The 18,864-nt window shown below is 48.3% G+C and overlaps 1 protein-coding gene across 2 annotated transcripts in view; it reads right to left on the bottom strand.

Annotated features, from left to right (window-relative positions):
• ASIC1 (acid sensing ion channel subunit 1) overlaps positions 1-18,864 on the bottom strand; it is a 125,423-nt gene that overhangs the window by 94,245 nt on the left and 12,314 nt on the right. Inside the window, exons 2-4 of one of the 2 annotated variants that reach the window (XM_037884171.2) lie at positions 17,229-17,404; positions 16,365-16,759; positions 12,211-12,406 (exon numbers count right to left, since the gene is read on the bottom strand). In XM_037884171.2, coding sequence (XP_037740099.1) covers positions 12,211-12,406; positions 16,365-16,729 — 561 coding nt within the window. In that variant the 5' untranslated portion in view covers positions 16,730-16,759; positions 17,229-17,404. Of the gene's footprint in view, positions 1-12,210; positions 12,407-16,364; positions 16,760-17,228; positions 18,526-18,864 lie in introns of those variants that run through there. The other variant, XM_007064686.4, reaches the window with a different exon arrangement.

Genomic DNA, 18,864 nt, shown 5'->3' with positions numbered 1-18,864 from the left:
CTGGTACCACAGGGCACAGAGTATTGCATAAGAACGGCCATACTAGGCCAAAGGTCCATCTAGCCCAGTATCCTGTCTTCCTACAATGGCCAATGCCAGGTGCCCCAGAGGGAACGAACACAACAGGTAACCACCAAGTGATCCATCCCCTGTCGCCCATTCCCAGCTTCTGGCAAACCGAGGCTAGGGACACGGTCCCTGAGGTGCCAGGAGGTGCTGGGCCCCTTAGGGCAGAAGCAGAGCACCACAGGAAAGACATTGCAGTAGAGGCACAGTGCACTGCTGGAACCACAGGGCAGGTGCTGCAGAGAGGGCAAAGAGCATCACAGGGCAGGCATCATAGAATGGATGTAGAGTAGGGTGCTGCAGTATTTTATCCCCCAAAAGAATGCTATTCCATCTGCCAGGATCCCTGAAGCAGTCCCCTGGGGGGCAACAGGTAGGAGGCAGCCGCTGCTGCCTTATCAGCTTCCATGGTTATTACAGTAATGACAGGGCCTCATTTGCATTCTTTGTGTCTCACCCAAGCTCTCTCTTCTGCCAGGGACAGATAACACGGCAGCTGTGATGCATGGCATGAGAGCTGTTGAGCTTGGCATCGAAGTCACAGCTCTTCCTGTCTCCCCTCACATGCTGCTCCTTGACAGCAGATAGCCAGCATTTCCCCATTCGTCCTCTGCTGTCTCTCTTCCCCCGTCCTTCCTCCCACCAAATCTCCAACTCTCCCTGCTTGGGAACAAAGGCACCAAAGTTGAATAGCTGCAAAAGGGACCAATGTGAAAAAGCAACAGGCCCCGTTGCCACAGCAACTAAGCGCAGCATCCCTGGCTGGATGCATTCAGGCTTTCAGGCTCTCTGCAGAGGTCTGTGCAACTGAGGAATTACCTGGGGTGCCCACCTGCACAGAGCCACAGGGAATCAATCTGGCTCTGTCAACAGTATGCAGCTGGATGAAATATCTCTTGTTCCTCAAATGGGTGACCCTGGGAGCAGGTCTCCCACCCAACCAGCCGAGGAAATGAGGATGCTTAGCATCACAGGCGGTATGAGCTGAGAACTCCAGGGTGGCAACCCTACTCTGGGAGCTAGGGTATGCTATTGTTTTGACCACAGGCCTGGTAGCTAGAAGATCCTGGGTCCTAATCCTAGCTCTGTGGGCAGTGTGGTACAGCAGATGAGCATGTGAATAGGAGCCACCTCTGACATTAACACCTCCTCTGTCGTGCTAGGCAAGGCCTTTATTCTCTCTGCACATCAACCTGCATACCTGTAAAATGGGGACAAAAATATCCACCGACAGCTTCTCAGAGAGAATGAATCAATGAATGCTCACAAAGCAGGAGGGTGGCACAATGTGCAATGCAAGCATTATGCTTCATCACTAGAGTTTGATCCAGACAAGGCTCTGCTCCTCAGTGTCAGATATGTTACTTGCCAGTAGAACCACCCCAGGATTGAAGAAACTAATGGGCCATCTTGTCTGGAATCCTGTCTCAAGTAGCTGCCAATGCTAGGGGAAGAGAACAACCCGCTATGCAGGGTGGGACTCACCGCAAGAGTGCCTCCTCATGGCCAAGCCGCTCTCATCTCATTGGGGGCCCCCAACAACAGCCGCTCTGGCTCTTCAGCGGGTCTGCCTCTTCACATGACTCGGCCCTCCAGCCAGGTCACAATTTAAGTCTGCCCCTTTTCTTTGGTAATAACGTCTAAACTCAAAGAAACAGAAACACTTCTGTTCTTCCCAGAATCAACCCTCTGCACACTCTTCACCAGGCTCTGCCGAGCTCCTCCTTACTCTGCCCCAGGGTGCTGCCTCCCAGGACCCTCTCCCTGAATGCTCTGCTCCTCCTGCGTTCCTGACCCTCAGGGCTTCTTCCCTGGCATGTCTCTTCCCTCAAGTCTGCTTTAGGACTCTTCTTCTCCCCAGCTGCCCTCTCCCTTCAGAGACTCAGTACCAGAGGTCTCCTGCAGGCCCCTCTATTGGTCCTTTTCCATTTAGTCCAGGCCTTCTTCCAAAGTCCAGCTTTCCTAGTTTTGCGCCTCTTTCAGGACTTAAATCCATTTTCAAAGCCCTCACCCAGTCCTGCCCTTCTCTCAGGACCTGCTCCCCAAGGGTACTCCCTTCCCCTGAGGGTCAGCTTTTCTTCCAAGCCTTCTCTCAGGTTCCCCATCCAGGCATGTTCCCTTCACCTACAGCCCAGCTTTCTGAGGCTGTTCCAGAGCTTCCTCTCGGGAGAGGATCCCAAGGCCTACTTTCTGCCTGCCCCGTGCCACCTCTCTGGCCTAAAGCCCTTCACTTACAGTAGCCACCAAGCTCTCTCCATTGGTCCTGGCACCTCCTCCAGGTGTGCGCTCCGCCACCTCTTACCCCTTAAGTGCTCGTGTGTGTGTGTGTGTGTGTGTGGGGGGGGTTATTTCCCATCACATCACCCTTCTAATGAACCTCACTGTGCAATACTATCCCATGCTTTCTGATCTCAAGCTGCTGATCCATTTATGTACTGAAGTGTGAGGAACGAGGCCCCTTCCCCTTCATTAATCCCAGCTGGGTCAACTGCAGAGTCAACCCTGCTTCACAGACATTTCATACCCTTGACCGTAATTTGCTAAGCTATGTGCCTCCACATTATCCTGCTGCAATGAGTGCTGCAGATACATTGTGGAAAGAAGCATTTCCTTTAACGGTCCTTTGTTCGATGTCTTTTAGGGCCCCTCTGCTCCCTCTTGTGATCCTATCAAGGGAAAGAGAAAGCAGAGCACGTACGTGGTCCTGGCCAGTGCAGTTGGGGATCACAGACCTTCTCCACAGCAATGCAGAGCCTAGGGTTCCCTTAGAGGGATGAGAGGAGAAGCACACTGGAGAAGATCTTCTCTGGTTTAGGCAGGGGCCTGATGGATCTTAAGGACAATGGATGCATCAGCAGAAGCTGGAGGCCGATTCTGAAGTGGGTGGTGAAGAGACCCACAAACTTAAAGAAGCATTGGTTTCCAGCAGACACCAGAGTACCTCAAACATGTAGAACATTAAAGGAGATGACAGAGGTCCCAAGAGCTTGTCCTCAGGAGTAACAGCACCTTAAAATGGCTGGGAGCAGAGGTGGGTCTGGCACCTGGCATGCAAGCGAGTGGGAGCTGGCCACTTCTGGTGCTGGGCAAACAGGCACAGGTAGTGCTGAATGTGACGGGAAGAAGAGCTTGGCCTCCCCTTTCCCAGACAAAGCGAACCCCAGGGGGAGAGGGTATACAGCCTGCAGAAGAGGAGGATGCTGTGGTCTCCAGCCAAAGCAGGGTCCAGACAAAGGGAGCATCCCCTTCCTTTCCCACTGGAGCAGAGATAGCTCCCTTATTCCCCCAGGCTCAGGCCTTTCTGCTGCTGCTGAAGTTGCTCACCTGTTAATTCTGATGGGCTGAGTCAGCAGAACAAGCTTGGAGAAAGACTTATCAACGTATTTAGACAGAAAAACAGTGAGAGAAAAAAAAAGAGTAGAGAGAGTAAGCATGCAAAGAGCACGAGAGTTCAGAGCAGGAGAATGATCGGCGAGAGCTCAGAGCAAGCAAGCATGTGCAGAGACAGCAGGAGCATGAGAAAGAGTGGGCAGAGTGGGTTCAAGGCAGGGGGCATTGGGAGCCATGACACCTGGGTCTGCTACTGTCCTGCTATATGACCTTGGTCAAGTCGCTTCCCCTCTCTGTGATGCAATTTCCCCATCCCTTGTATGGGGGTGGTTGATATCTCCCAGACAGATGAAGTGTTTATAATGCTCCATGTAAGTGCTAAGCATTGTTATTACATTAGCTCTGTCCTCTTGCTTCAGCTGCTTCTATCTGGCACTGTCTGACACCTGAGATAAGTCCACAGCATTGCGAGAAAGGGACCAGGAGTCTTACTGCGCGTGTTTGCAATGCTGTTAGATTCACACGCTGGCATCTGCAGCTGGTCCATGCTGTGGTAAGAGCAGGAGCTTGGACATGTCATGGAGCAATCTTATTTCCCTGGATTGTTTGTTCATGAAGTGTATTCCCAGGCAGGGCTGTGTGTGTCTAAAGACCATCTGTCTTGAGATTCAGCCATCAGGAAAACCAGAGGATGGCAGGATGTTTGCATGAACAGCCAGTGAAGATCAGGTTGACAAAGAAGAGGCTTGTGGAGCTTTTGCTCCATCTCTCATCTGGTTAGTAAGACATTACAATCAAGTCCTCTGTCCTGGATGAAACCACAGGGTGACCTGAGCCTGGGGCCACATCTCCTGCAGTCCTGGATGGGATCACCCAAGCTTGGTGCACCATTCCCTGTGGTCCTGGATGGGGCCATTGGTTCATCTGCTGCAACTGTTATTTATCAGGGATTTGAAGTTTACAAAATGGCTCAAGTTTAAAGGGGGGGAGAGCCTGTCATGTTTGGGGGCTTCAGGGGGGAAAAGGGACATTTTTGGGGTGATAATAGGACCCCTGCATGTCTCAGATGCATTGAAATATAATTTCTCTTTGAAAACGTGTGCCATTCCACAATTTCATGGAAACTAATTTTCTGGGTGCCAGGAACAGGCCCGAACAAAGGCATAAAAGTAGTTGCAAAGAGTGTTGCCAAGAATTTCTTGCCAACTTTGAGCCAGGCTATTAAATGACATTATTTGCCACAGTACGTTGTAATGTCTCAGGGACATTAATTCACACGTGGTCCAATCCCATCCCATTCCTGACCTAGGATTTGGAATAACCAAAGACCCATTTCCTGCAGACACTAATGCATCTGTGTAACTTTGTTCACATGAGTAGCCCTATTGGAGACAACAGAGCTACTCATGTGAGTTAAGTACTGGCAGAATTGGGGCCAAAGAGATTACCTGCAGAGAATCCAGGCGGTTTCTAGACTGAGTCCACTGCAGGCTGGCGCAGGAGTTTGGAAATTTAGCCAGTGCTGTGTGGATACTCAGGCAGTGAGATGTGATCGATACAGCTCACAAATACAGGCCTCACTATCAAATCTCCGTGCTTTGATCATAGTCACCTCCAATATAAGCAGAGCTGGGGAGACAGTACAAACTTGAATTTTTAAATGAATTTGCTGTGACTATGTTCATGTGCCTTTTGCATTCATTTTTCCAGGAAGATCTCCATGAACAATCTCAGCCAGAGCTAGTTTTAAAGGAATGCTGGGCCAATATTCTCAGAAAGGGAATCCTGAATCTCAAACATTCAGATGGGGAGCCTGACTGTAAGAGTCACACCACCCGCCCCATACTATACCATGTGATCTGTGTGGCCAATCAACAATAGCTTGGATATCAAATGCTTGTAACCAAGCCGTTACTAGCAAAGAATTCTATGGCAAACAATTTGGAACGACAAAATAAAGACCAGAAAATTGAGCCAAATTCATCTACAGGAAGAGGCAAAATGCATCTGTTACAGGAGTTATAGATGATTCTCCAAACTCTAGGTGTGACAGAGAAGCTCTGACCAAGCAGAGCCAGGGAGGTATGACCCCTGCCCCAACTCAGACATGCAAAGTTCAAAGGTGAGCGGAAGCAGAGCTCTGCAGGAGGAGCCTGTATCCAGGCTGTCTGTCTGAAGGCTGTAAAGAAGGGAGCCAAGCACACAAGAGAAGAGAAAGAAAAAGGAGCAGAAAGGGGAGGGGTTATGCAGGGCCATGACAAGCAGGAGGAGCAGTGGTGAAGGGATTCGGAGCCCAGAGCGCTGTCTCTGGCATAAGAGGAAGGTACTAGCATCCATCCCATGATAAGAAAACTGTACAGGGATGTATATGGGATGGGAGAGGGGCTTTGTTTGCCACAGGAGACTGGCTCTAATTAATTAATTATTCATATCCAGATCTTAGCACTCACGGTGTTACATAGCCAAACTTCTCAGCCATGGCAATAAATAACTCAACCCTATTCCCACATCATGCCTGCAGAACACTCACAACCAGATCCTTGGCTCTCTGCTACCAGCATTGTCTCTCTGTCCTTTCACTCCTCTTTCAACCAGCCCTCTCCTCCCATTCCTCTTAAAGGGGTAGGACCCCCAATATCAAAGCAGACAGAACTGTTTCAACCAAAGCACAATGCACAGCACAATGGCACTGAATAAGAGCACCATACCGCAGGCTCGAATCTGCAAGTTGCTGAATGCCTGAGAGATGCTAACAGTAACAGATCAGAGGTCTGGATCTGGGCTTGGGCCCAGGGCTGCAAATGGGCCTGCTCTCCTCATTGCTTCAGGCAAGGGAAGAAGGCTGCCACTCAGCTCCCAGAGACTTGGGGGAAGGTGGGTGCAGACCGTGGTGTGCATGAGAGGGAATCCCCAGAATCTGCAGTGTTTGTGGCCATGGTACGCCACAGTATTAGATCTCACAGGAAAGGCTCCTTCAAACGGCCCCCAGCACAAACCAACCAGTTCTTTTAATGCAGCTGAGGCTGCAACTGCCCATGTAGAAAGAAGCCTGTGGCACCAAACCCAGTTCAGTACGGCGCTGGTGGAAGTGATCCAAGCTGGGAGGAGGGAGGCAGAGGCAACAGAAATTAACCTTTAAGAAAACCTCTTAAAAAGCCTCTGGCAGGTTTTTCCATCTTTCATATTAAAAAACAAAACCCTCTGAATGTTCCTGCTTCTCACATTGTCTTGAAAAAAAAAAATCTCACTCCTTTCTTGGATTACTGCTTTTTAAGGCTTAATACAAAGACAGATCCTGATGTGATGCTCTGGGAAAAGCCTGCCCCAGGGCTCATTCCAAGATAATAGGATATGAATTACAAACTGGATAAGCAGCACTAAGTAACACAGTGACACCACAATCCTCTCAAAGTGTCTCCAGTGATCTACGGCAGCTTTTAAGGGTTTTTTCCCTTCTGTGAAGATGGGTATTTCCCAGCACAGCTCTGCCATTACTTGAGAAAACTCCCTGGAGAATCAGCTTGGGGGCCGAGTGGAGAGAAAAAGACAGTGAGAGGAGGAAGTAGATGAAAAGTGGGGAGAAGATAGAAAGGGGGGGAAGAAAAAGAAGAGGTAGGAACAAGTTGATGCATGAGAGGTTGGGAAAGAAGGGAAGAGAGAGTAGAAAAGACTAAGTGAGTGAAAGGGGGCTGATTGGATGGAGAGAGCGAGAGAGCGCACATAACAGACATGGGAAGGGAGAAATGTATTGCTACATCGTTTTCCAAAAGTGAAATGATATTCTGCATTAACACAAACACCCCTGACAAAGCCTCTGGAGCCCATGTGCAGGGAAACATGGCCAAATATTTCATAACTATTTCAATGAAAGGGGCTTCAGGAACTCTAGTGATGCAAAGGCAGTGACAGAGCACAGGCTTTGTCTAACATATTATGCACAAAACCTGCATGTTCAGGGCTGCAAGGGGAATCCAAAGAGCAGCATAAATATAGCATGGAGCCAGCTTTTTGTAACCAAATCCATTAAATCATATCAGCCTGCTCACAAGAAATAATCCAGGTGGTAATAATGAAACAGCCACTGATATATTGTGTGGTTTCAGAGTAGCAGCCGTGTTAGTCTGTATTCACAAAAAGAAAAGGAGTACTTGTGGCACCTTAGAGACTAACAAATTTATTTGTTCCTCCCAAGTGTGAGATGCAAAACATACTATATTCTAGAGCAGAACCCTCATAAACAGAATGGACTAATTCAGTGTCACATTGAGCAGTTTAGAACCCCATAAATAGAACAAACCAATCCAATGTCTCTTTGGGCAGCTTAGACCTTTCACACAGATAGACTCAGATCCCCCTGTTCCAAAAGGTACCAGCCCCTGTTGTATACGCTAACAGGGAATCTCCATTAGCGCTTAGCAATACAGAGCCTAGGACACACAGTGCAGCAGCTCTGATTCCATCCACAGGAGGGCAGTGCTGCCCACACAAACTAGCTAATTCATCACACTGTTCAAAATTACTGATTAAAAAAAAATAGCTGCAGTTATCCTCTCTTTTGATATACACTGTCCCATCAGCAAGCACTGACATTGAGATACCTTTGCATTCAGCCCTGAACACACAACTCCTGTCATGGTTTATTATCACCTGCTGCAACCCCCATGACAGGGATCATTGACTTATCATCAGATACAAAAACCTCCTTGCATATCTGTGAAATCCACTGTCAGCTAAAAACAAATGTGCAGGATGGTTCAAAGGCCAGCACCTCAATGCTACCATCAGTCCAATTCATCCTGCTGAGGAACTGTCAGTCAGACGCCGCTTGTACTGCCTGCTTCTGGGAAACCCAATCAATAAGCCCAAACTGATGGAGAGGTGGAGCTGAGGTTCCTTAAGTCATTTGGAAATGCTCAGCCTGGAGGTACTTATTGCTGTTATCAACTGCAAAAATAGAATCGTTTGTACTTAAATAAGCACCTTTCGTTGAGGGTCTCAAAATCCTTAACATACATATAAGAGTTAGGTATTATCAACAACATACTTGAATGCATTATGTTTCATAACCATCCTCCTCATATGACATGGGTAAATGTGAATTATCCCCATTTCATAGATGGAGAAACTGACGCACAGGCAAGGGAAGAAAGCTGCCCAGTGTCAAAATAAGGTTAGTTGTCAGAGCCTGGAGTTCTCTGCTCCACCTACAGATGACACTACCTTGAGCGTACCAGAAACACATGAAGAACAACACTCAGCTGAGTGAATGTCTGAGCTGCTCACTGGTGTAAGTACTGCTCAGGTCACACTGTACAGATTGCACCCCACGGCCTGTGTTTGAGGATCCAACAGTGCAAGACTGATGCTACAGCTACCACCAACCACCACTTTCCACTTCTGTTGTTCCTGTCATCTGAGAATGTGAGGCTCTTTATAAACATGAATTAATACTCACAATATCCCCACACGGAAGGAAAGGGGCATATAGGGATGGTTTCACTCCTCACTGAAATGCAGCCACCTCTGGGGTGGAACATAGCTACTGTTTAACAAACTAAACAACATGGCAGTTAATGAAGTTAATGACAGTTAACAAAGAGGAATCTTGTATCCAACTGAAACTCTAGAGGGAATTTAATGAGGCACAATGGGATAACTTGGGCTGGAATGTGACCTGGACACCAGCACTTGAGCAAAGTGTCATGGGACCTCTAATGACGATAACCATCAGTACCTCAGCTTTCTGTGACAGCAGCACCTCATCTCATTACTCTCGATGTAGTCCTCCCAAAGATCCCCTCTCTCCACTTGGTACAGACTCAAGAAGCAAGAGTGCCATCTACAATGTCAGAAAGAGCACCTTCTGCAACATCAGAGGTTTCCCAACCAAATACCAACCCAGGCCCAACCCTGCTCAGCTTGGGAGAATCCTAGCATGAGGGATGGCCGACATCTTTGGAGGCGGGTCGGGGAACCTAGCCTGATTTGTGTTTCTTCCAAGAACCATAAAGCCAGAGAAGTAGTACCATGTTCCATTATCAGCACCACAATTGAGCCTGTTCTCAAAGAAAAAGTGGCTTAAAAAGCCAACTCTCGCCAATGAATTGATTAGTCAACTTTCAAAGTTCTAGTATTGTGTAATTTACAGATGAACCTAAGAGAGAGGGAGAGACACCTATCATAGAGGCTCTATTGTATATCGGATCTATGTGTCAGCATGAAACAAACACTGTACAGTACAGAGGGAGATGACAAAGCTCAAATGAGTGACTGGAAATTATATTTCACTAATACACAGAGCGTCTGTGTGTCTATTTATGTTTCTCAGTCTTGTCATTTGTCTCGCTCACTCTCTCCAGATTTTCTGCTGGTGACATCTCATTACAGTGCCACTCCATGGGAAAGAAGCTCCAAAATAGAGGGCAGGGGGCTGAGATCTGGGGAGAGGGATTTCCTCTTACTCCACGAGAGGCCGCACTCCTCAGGCAGACACTTTATGAGACTGCCCCAAAGGCTGCTCTTGTAAAGGGGAAATGGTGCAGAGGACCCACTTGATAGTTCACTTGCCGTGGATGTACTGGCAATTAGAATTCTAAAATTTGGTGCTAGAGAGAAAGACTCTAGACTAAAAAAAACCTGATAAATGGAGAGAGAGAGAAAGGAGAGAGAAAAAAAAAGATAGAGCAGGAGAGACACAAACAGATTGAGAAAGAGAGATTAAATATAAAGAGTACAGAGAACCAGGCATGATCTGAAATTTGTTACTCAGAGCAAGGAGCACCATCAGGGCCCATAGAGCTGGCACTAGCCCCCGGCCTTTAAATTCTGCTGCCTGTTGACTCTAAGATCTTCCCCAGACCAGGAGCTGTGTTAAGTTCTCAGTTCCTCGCCATCTGCTGCTAAGTTCCTCAGCCAGGCAGTGGTTAAACAGCAAGTAAACCCTAGGAGCCTCCATTCAGTTTGGATGGACACCCAAAAGGTGTGACATTTACCTTGGGAAGTCTTCAACAGTCTCTCCTGGCCTTTGGGAGGGAAGCCAGAAACAGGAATGGACAGTTAGCTGGTGTTTGGAAACTCAGGAAAGGTGCCAAAACTTGGCCTCAGTCTAAGTTTATGGCAAATATTTCACCCAAACTCTCTTATCACACATATGTCCTGGGCAAAGGCTACACTGAGCTGGGGACAGCTTTGGATCCACCTCCCCACACACATTGCTGCTCTTTCACTGGTAAGGATGGCCTTGCCAGGACTAAGATTTCTTTACTTCATCAAAAATAGAGTCAGCTCCTCCTGGGTTCCCATGCCAGACCACATCCCTGTGTCACTGCATGTTTTATAGCAGGGGTGTCAAGCTCTGGGCCCCTCCTGCCCCACTGGCCTTGTTGGTGCTGCATGTGGCCTACACAATAGTCAGATTCTGAAGAATCCCAGCTTTTGTCTTAAAAACCAAAAATAAATTTTAACCCTCATATTGCATAGAAAATATCCCAAATGTGACCCAAGTGTAACCGATGCAGTGAGGTCTGCACAGAGCTTGAAACAGTGGGCTGGTCCCCCATTAATCTCACTAGTTGTTAGCTCTAAAACCTAATGATGGGTCTTTAATAATGTCAATATTTCACTACTGAACATTTTAGAAGATGGAGTGGTAAAGAGAGTGGGAGGGTAAGCAAGCAAATATCATATGTATAGCTGGCAGCTCCCTCCTTTCTTGGGCATGTCAATTCAAACACACAGAAACCTGGGAGATCCAAGTTGGCTTCACATAATTTCCCTCCTCATACTACCAATGGTTCCTGCCACCATCTGTAGTTGACATGATCCCTATCATTGGTTTTAAGGACAGGTTAGACAGACACTTGACAGGGATGGTCTAGGTATGCGTGGTCCGGTCTCAGCGCAGGGGGATGAACCAGATGACCTCTTGCAGTCCCTTCCAACCATACATTTCTATGATTCTTTGACATGTAATTTTGCTGACGAGCTCACACCTCGTCACTCCAGAATCATTGCAGTCTCTGTACCAACCACTCTGGCTCCTGCAGCACAGCACACCCACTTTGCTCAGTATCACTTGAGCCATCAGTTACCACCAGGGTTTGCCCACCTCCAGGACCTGCCACCTAAGGGCTGGAAAATTTGCCATGATATATATGTACATGATTATGGTGTGCCCACCTCAACCCCCTCTGAATCACACACACTGTTCAACTACAGAAATATCTACACAAGAGCCACAGAAATACCTGCCAGAGGCTACACAATGTCCACAAAGAGCATGGATGGATGCAGATCCAAGTGTATCCTCTCTTGAAAAGTCCCCCCTCCTTTTGTAATACCTGCTATTTGGTGCAAGCCAGTTCTTGTCAAAGGCAAAGGACGTGCTATTCAGACACATAAGAGAGTCTGCATAACCACTGACAGAAAAATTCTCTTGGTCCCTTTTTCAAATCCTCCCTTCAGCATGTCACCATCGCAGACATATCCACCCTGGACACAAGACTATACCATGTCCACAGTAATTCCCATCCTAGAAGGTGGCCACAGAAATGTTCACCACAGAGAGTCGACGTAATGTTTGCAGAGGGTGCCCACGAGCAGCACCCACTATGGGCCACCCCTATAATGTCCCACATTAATTCTGGTTGTGCTCACAGCAATGCCAGCCACAGATCCTACACACAGTTTAAATTCACAAGACACCCTCATCTCAGGATACAAATCTAGATCAGAAAAGCAGTGGCATGATCCAGATTGCTCTAGGCACAGCATCATTCCAAAGGATCAGGGGTAGAGGAAGCCCACAGTACTTACCACTTTGAAGTCCTCTGGGTTGCATTTCTCTCCACAGAAGGAGCAGGACAGCAGCATCTCCCGGATATCATGGCCAGCCCGATCGTAAAACTCCAGCATGTTGAAGGGCTTTGGCTTGAAGTTTCGGAAGTTGGCCTTATCTTGTAGGATCTCCAGCTGCTTCTCATCAGCCATCTGGGTGTCTGGGATCTCATACCTGGGGAAACAGGGCACAGAGACTTCTTAATCCTGGTTGGAGCGAGTCCTGTCCTCGCATATACAGGTGCAACTCCCACCAAACTAATCTCTACTCTCAGTGTCACCGATTACGTCAAAGGAGTTATTTCCACATTGACACCAATGTCATTTATAGCAGAGCTGGCCCATTAACTTAAGTTGGATGTCTATAATTGAAGGACAGAATGTAACCTTGTAGTACAGCACCAATGCCCAGCATCCAGGCACCTCCAGTACTGACATGAGACTGTGTCTCCTCTGTAGAATAACACAGCACCTGGGAACCTTCAACATTGAGATATGACTGTGTCCCCTGTGCTACAATATAGCACAGGGCCTAGGCAAAAATGCCAAGTTTTGTGCTGCTCCATGCCTGACATTTTAAGAACATTATTTAATCACATGAATTGCATATTTGCAAATAACTTCCACAGAACCATAAATTTCAGCATACGACAACACATCTTGCCCCAAGTAGGGTGATTAACCATGGAAAGGGCTTACCAAGGGTCATAGTGGATTGTCCATCACTGGCAGTGTTTAAAACAAGAATGGATGTTTTCTAAAAGAGGCGAGGTGAGACTAGATGATCACAGTGGTCCCTTTTGGCAGGCCATGGAGCTGCACAATACATGCCAGCTGTGGTGGGTGCCTGTGAGGAGGGGATGGTGGGTGCTGGCGATAGCTGAAGGTGCTGGGGGCGCTGGCAGTATGGGTGCTGGGGTAGGAGGCCTGGCCATGCTGGGGTAGCTGGAGGTAGAGTTGAGCGCACTTGCCCACCCACAGCACTTTTCCACTAAGCATCTCAAAGTGATGTATAGCAGTAACTAACAAGGATAAAAAATAAAAAAATCCTCTGTATCTTTTGGCCCAGAACAATCTCAAACCAACATCTATTGACACAGTGCAGCCAAGAGGATCTGAGCACCATCATTGCCAGGAGGTGTTGGAGATGGATCTGTCATGTGCTTCAGATAGAAACTGATTCCATCACCAGAGTAGCAATAAGATGGACACCTGAAGGCAAGCAAAAACAATGCTGCCCAAAAACAACATGGCGAAGTGCTGTGGAAGCCGAACTGAAAAATCTGGGGCATAGCTGGGGAACCACTGAAAGACTTGCCAGAAACAGACAGAAGTGGAGGAGCTTCGTCACTGCCCTAAATGCCATAGGCAGAATAGGAACATGATGATGATGATGATGATGATGAACAAGGATAAGCAGCAGTCAATCATTCACCATTGATATGCAGCCAACCTGCATTTCATCATAGGAAGCCAGGACACTGAGCTAGATGGAACACTGGTCTGACCCAGCATGGCCATTCCTATGGTCTCATGTTGCACCTCTGGGGCAGTGTGACAGCTGCCTAACAACAGCCTTGCTAAACAAAAGGCTAGGAAAGGAAATGAGGAAGAAAACTACATCTAACTGAGAAAGGGGGTTTGTGGAGGAAGAGTTAGGGATGCTGAAAGTAACTATCAGAAACATAAATGGCCAGGGCAGAAGCTTAACCACAGCTCTTACAATCACCAGCTTGGGATCTTTACATTTAATCTGAGCAAGACAGCACAACATCCTTCTAACACTATAGTGGGGCACTGGCTCAATACTAACTCAGAGGAAAGGCTGCCCTCTACTGAATCACCAGCACCTCTCCCTGCAGCTCTGGAGTGAGCCAGTCCAACCTGGCTTAGCTTGTGCATCTGACAGGCTGGCAGGAGGTGCTGATACAGCTGCAGGCAAAACAGGTTTTGCCAACCTACTTTAAGGTGCAGCCCGTGTGTGTCTCCATGCCCCTTTCCCTCCCCTCTTATAACTCATTCACTTACTCATCCTAATCTCACAGTCTTTCTTTTATTCAGTAGATGAAAAGGTCTTTCCTCTGTTGCCTTGGGTCCAGATTCTGCTCCCATTTTTATGTCAATGTGAGTTTCCCTGTTGACTTTAGTGGGAGCAGGACGGGGCATTTATTTGCATGTACTAGGATCTGCTTGAACACTGACTGAGGACTCACACAACAGATCGGATCAAATCTGCACCCACTTTGGGCTTGTCTACACAGCATAGCAAATTGCTTTACAGAGTTATTGTTTGGAGAGAGCTCTAACATGTTGTGCTCTAACTGCCCCATGTAGATCCTGCTGGCACACTAACATGAACCTTTTAGAGTGTGCCAGCAGGGTCTACACAGAGCACTTGGAACACAACACATTAGAGTGCTCTACAAACCACACCCCTGTAGAGCACTTTGTCATGCCGTGTAGACAAGTCCTTAGGGTTTCATGTTTGTGCCTATGCTGCACACAGTGGCCACAAGGATCTTCACAGCAACGGCCAGGGTATTACTCCAAAAGCGAAGGCCCATGCTATCAGCTCTTAGCAGTACAGAGCCTAGGACACACTGCCGAGCAGTTCTGATTCAATCCAGCAGAAGGCAATCCTGCACGCGTATGCACGCACACGCCCCAGTGACTGTCACAGTCTGCAGTGACATGTGCACAGGGATCATTAGTTTTCATGCTCTCAGGCATATTACAGAGAGCAGTTACAACAGCAGCCAGATCAATCAAAGGGCAGGAGCTGCTGCCAGTTTAGAATGGCCAAGAATTGTCGCTGACAATGGCTGGGGAATGGGCAGGGAGCTGCCACCAACACAGCACAGATGCTGGATAACACTGACAAGCCTGGAAGTGGAAAGCAAATGTTTTACAGGAAGAACGGATAGTGACCCATGGGCTCTGTACCAACCTGGGGAAAATCCACTGGTGCATGGACTGAATGCTAAAAGTGCATAAGAGCCCTTGGGTACCATACTAATGTTTGGCAGAAGCATCTATGGGAGTCCTTTCCTACACAGTGAGGGCATCTGGGCATTATATCATGGGCACTTCCTCTTTGTCCCAACCCCAGCTGGCCAAGGGAGTTTACATCTCCCTAAAATATAGATAAAAATGCTATTGCCATCTGTCCTGCCATCTCCTTGTGGTACCCTGGATCTGCCTGCACGTGCCACTCATCCTGTGGACAAAGAGACTTGCCAATATGTTCAGGGATGTTTTGCTTTCCTGCAACCAACCATCCATGTGGGAGGTGGAGTGCAGGAAAGCAATCCATGCCACACCCTCCCCTAACATATCCACCAGGTCTACCAGCCAAGCACCCAGGGTAGCTCTAGCATCTGAGCCTCGCCCTGAGAAGCAGTGTGTTAATGGGATCGCTTTGGACCCCTGCTCTCTGTCTTTTCCATTGTTGGCAGATGCCAGGAGGACCCCAGGCCAAATTCAGCTGTGGCTGTTGACTTCGTTGGGGTTGTGCCTATCCGTTCCATCATCTCATCTTTCACTTGCACACAGACAAACAAGGTCCCTATTATAGCAGTCATAGCAAAGGGCTGCTGAGGCTGCCCACAGTTGGTGTGCCACCACGTCCCCTCCCCAGCCACTCACACAGGTGGCAGTTCTTTTTTCCCCATGGGAAAGTGCCATTTTTCCCAAGTGCCAGTGGTGGGGTGGGAATGAATATGATCATGGGTATGAATGTTATCTTAGTCATTCAGGAGCAGACAGGCATGCATTGCAGAGGAAACAGCTCAAGAGGCAGAGTATGGGACTAAATTAGGCCTGAATATTTAAATTAGGCCTGAATATTGGAGCATCATATTTCCAGGAATGTATACAGGGAGGTGCACATATACTGTGTGTAGGTTCACATGGTGCATAGAGACATGTGCAGCTTATGCAGGTGCACGGATGTATCTCTAGTGCCAGAGTATCGTGTCTGTCGAACACCTGAGTGCAGATGTGCACACAGTGCCCTGTTGGTTGTGTTCACATAGATGGCAGCACATTCAGATGCATGGTGGTGTACTCTCCCATCTAGATCAGCAGTGCTGAGCTCATGCAGCATCCTCAGGGCTTGGCTTCCCTGGACCCACCTGTTATTGAGCAGAGCGAGGAGTTCCCCAGCATGGTACAGGTCATTCTTTGTTACCCGGCTGAAGCGGAATTCGTTGAGGTTGCAGAAAGTGACAGCAGGGAATGTCAACCTGGTTGTGGCCACTTCATCCAGCCTGGTGACATGAGGGTAGAGGAAGTAGTATTGGATCCTCTCCGTGCAGACATAGGCCAACAGGGCCATAGAGCCCAGGAAGCAGAGAGTCCAGATGATGCGCTTGAAGGAGAGCCTCTCATAGGAGATAATGTGGGACAGGCCATGCAGAGTGGAGCTACTGGCAAAGGCCTGGATACTGACTGGATGGCCATTCTCCACCTCCTCCTCGTCCACTTTCAGGTCCATCATAGTCAGGGCTGAGATACAGAGCGAGCCACTCTATGAAGAACAGAGGAGCCCATTACTCCCAGCACGGACACATGGACAGGCCAGTCAGGATGCTGCTGCTCCTCCCAGGCTAAGGACCTCAGCAGGGACAGCAAAGATGCCATAGGGGGAGAGGCAATAATGAAAGGTGCATTCCCAGTGGACTCAACATCCCAGGAAATGGAGCAAATGACGGGAATCCTGGGAGGATGCTCCCAGCTGCCTCTGAGGGATTCCATCCTATGCACTGGGTTTTTTAACACAGTCCCTTGTATTTCTACATCCCTCCCACCCTGTCTCTGTCACTGTGATGTCCATACACCAAAGCTAGTTACCATTCTCCCCCAAAGAACTCTTTCACGGGTTTATCAGATCCTCCCGCTTTCCTCCACCTCCCCCCACCACACACACACACACACACAAACACACACACACAGCACTAGCATGTCAAGAAACAGACCAAAGAAACAAGAATCCAAACCTGAAGGCAGGGTCAGCATCCAGGGCTGGGTCCACACTGCTCCTGTAGGGCTGGTCCCAGCAGCAAAGAAGATAGGTCCTTGCACCAGGGTGGATCTCCCTCCACCTCTCGCCGTTTGGATGAGAAGAAGGGAGCGAGGGAGACGCATGCACAGAAGGATGTGAGAGTCACAGAGACTGGCAGGTGGAGGAAAACCGGAAAAAGAGGGAGAGAAATAAAAATAATCCTAACCCCTCAAGTATCTTAGGAGGGAGGGTGCAATCCTCTGGGATCTGGGCTGCACCAAGGAGCCTGTTCACTGCAGCTGCTCAGGGAAATCAAAGGAGATCATAGCTGGAAAGGAGGCAGCTGAAGGGAGAGAAGAGCGATTGAGAAAGAGAGCGAGCAAGCGAGCAGGCGTCTGTATCCCTGCCAAACACATGGATACCTCCCCTTGTGGCTATTCAGAAGCTTGTTATTCCTTCAGATGCATAATCCGCATGAATTCATTGTCTCCGTGCTGGTGGGGCCCAAATGGCGAGCGGACGGGTCCTGCAGGGGCGGATGGGGAGCTCAGTGAGAGTGAGCAAGGGAGAGAAAGACAGACCAGGAGAGAGGAGGAGGAGAGCAGATCTGGAGGTACCGAGGCAGTGATTGCAGTCTGGCTGTGCTGTACTGGCTGGCAGAAGCTGTTGATGCTGATGCTGTGTGCATGTGGATAATGTGTGTGTAAGAGACTCTCTCACCCCCCCTTGCTGTCTTAATCAATGCTCCGCTCCTCTCTTGGCTGATGCCAATGTCTGCCACTAACACACCATGTCCTGGGCAGGGAACAATCCTGCACTGGCTGAGGCATGAACCCGTTGACCTAATAGGTCTTTGCCATACCGTCCCGCCTAGGATTCTCAATCACAATGTTACCAATTCATCCAAACTCAGTGGCAGAGCCTGGTCTGTAACAGCAGCATTGCTGTGCCCAGAGCAGTCTCTAGGCTTTCGCTTCTGTTCAGTCTTTGAATCAGTGAGTCAGTGAGTCTAGAATAAGGAGGAGCTGAATAGCCACTTGTCTAAGTCCCTCTCTCTCCCCAAGGCTGGCAGGACAATGATGAATCTGAGTGATTTATTTCTATCCTCTGAAACTCTCTGGGCCTGATTCTCTATCCCCTGTACTTTGTGTCATCATTTACTCCAGTGCAAAGTGGGTGTAAAACACTACCAAATCAGAATAAATATGCACATTGCACTTACAGCTTTACAAGGAAAAGGACATGGAGTCTCAAACACTCTTTTTCCCTAGCTTTACAAGTTCAATCATTTCCCAGTCAAGCAATTCCTCTTCTTCCCCGCCCTCCGGCCCGGCCCCATTTGTTTATAGTTTGCAGAGCCTTGCAAAATAGTCAGGAAAATTCCCTCCACAGCTCAAAAACCCGCTCATCTGCCTTGACCATGAGGATGACAACAGAGAAATAAAATCCCAAAGACAGCTTTACTTGATCATAAAAAATTAGACTTTCCCCAGATGAGCAGCCAAGTGGAATTCTGCAAGGAAGGCAGGGTGGAGGTAAAGGAGGGGACTGGTGGCCCATGATTCCTGGGTTCTGTTTGTACTGATTTGGGGCTCTCACAGCTCAACATCTCCACGTACATAACCATGAAA

Source organism: Chelonia mydas, chromosome 20 (assembly GCF_015237465.2).
Source record: "Chelonia mydas isolate rCheMyd1 chromosome 20, rCheMyd1.pri.v2, whole genome shotgun sequence".
Classification (NCBI taxonomy): domain Eukaryota; kingdom Metazoa; phylum Chordata; order Testudines; family Cheloniidae; genus Chelonia; species Chelonia mydas.
The sequence above is the reverse complement of the archived record's forward strand: the minus strand, read 5'-3'. Positions and strand labels throughout refer to the sequence as shown.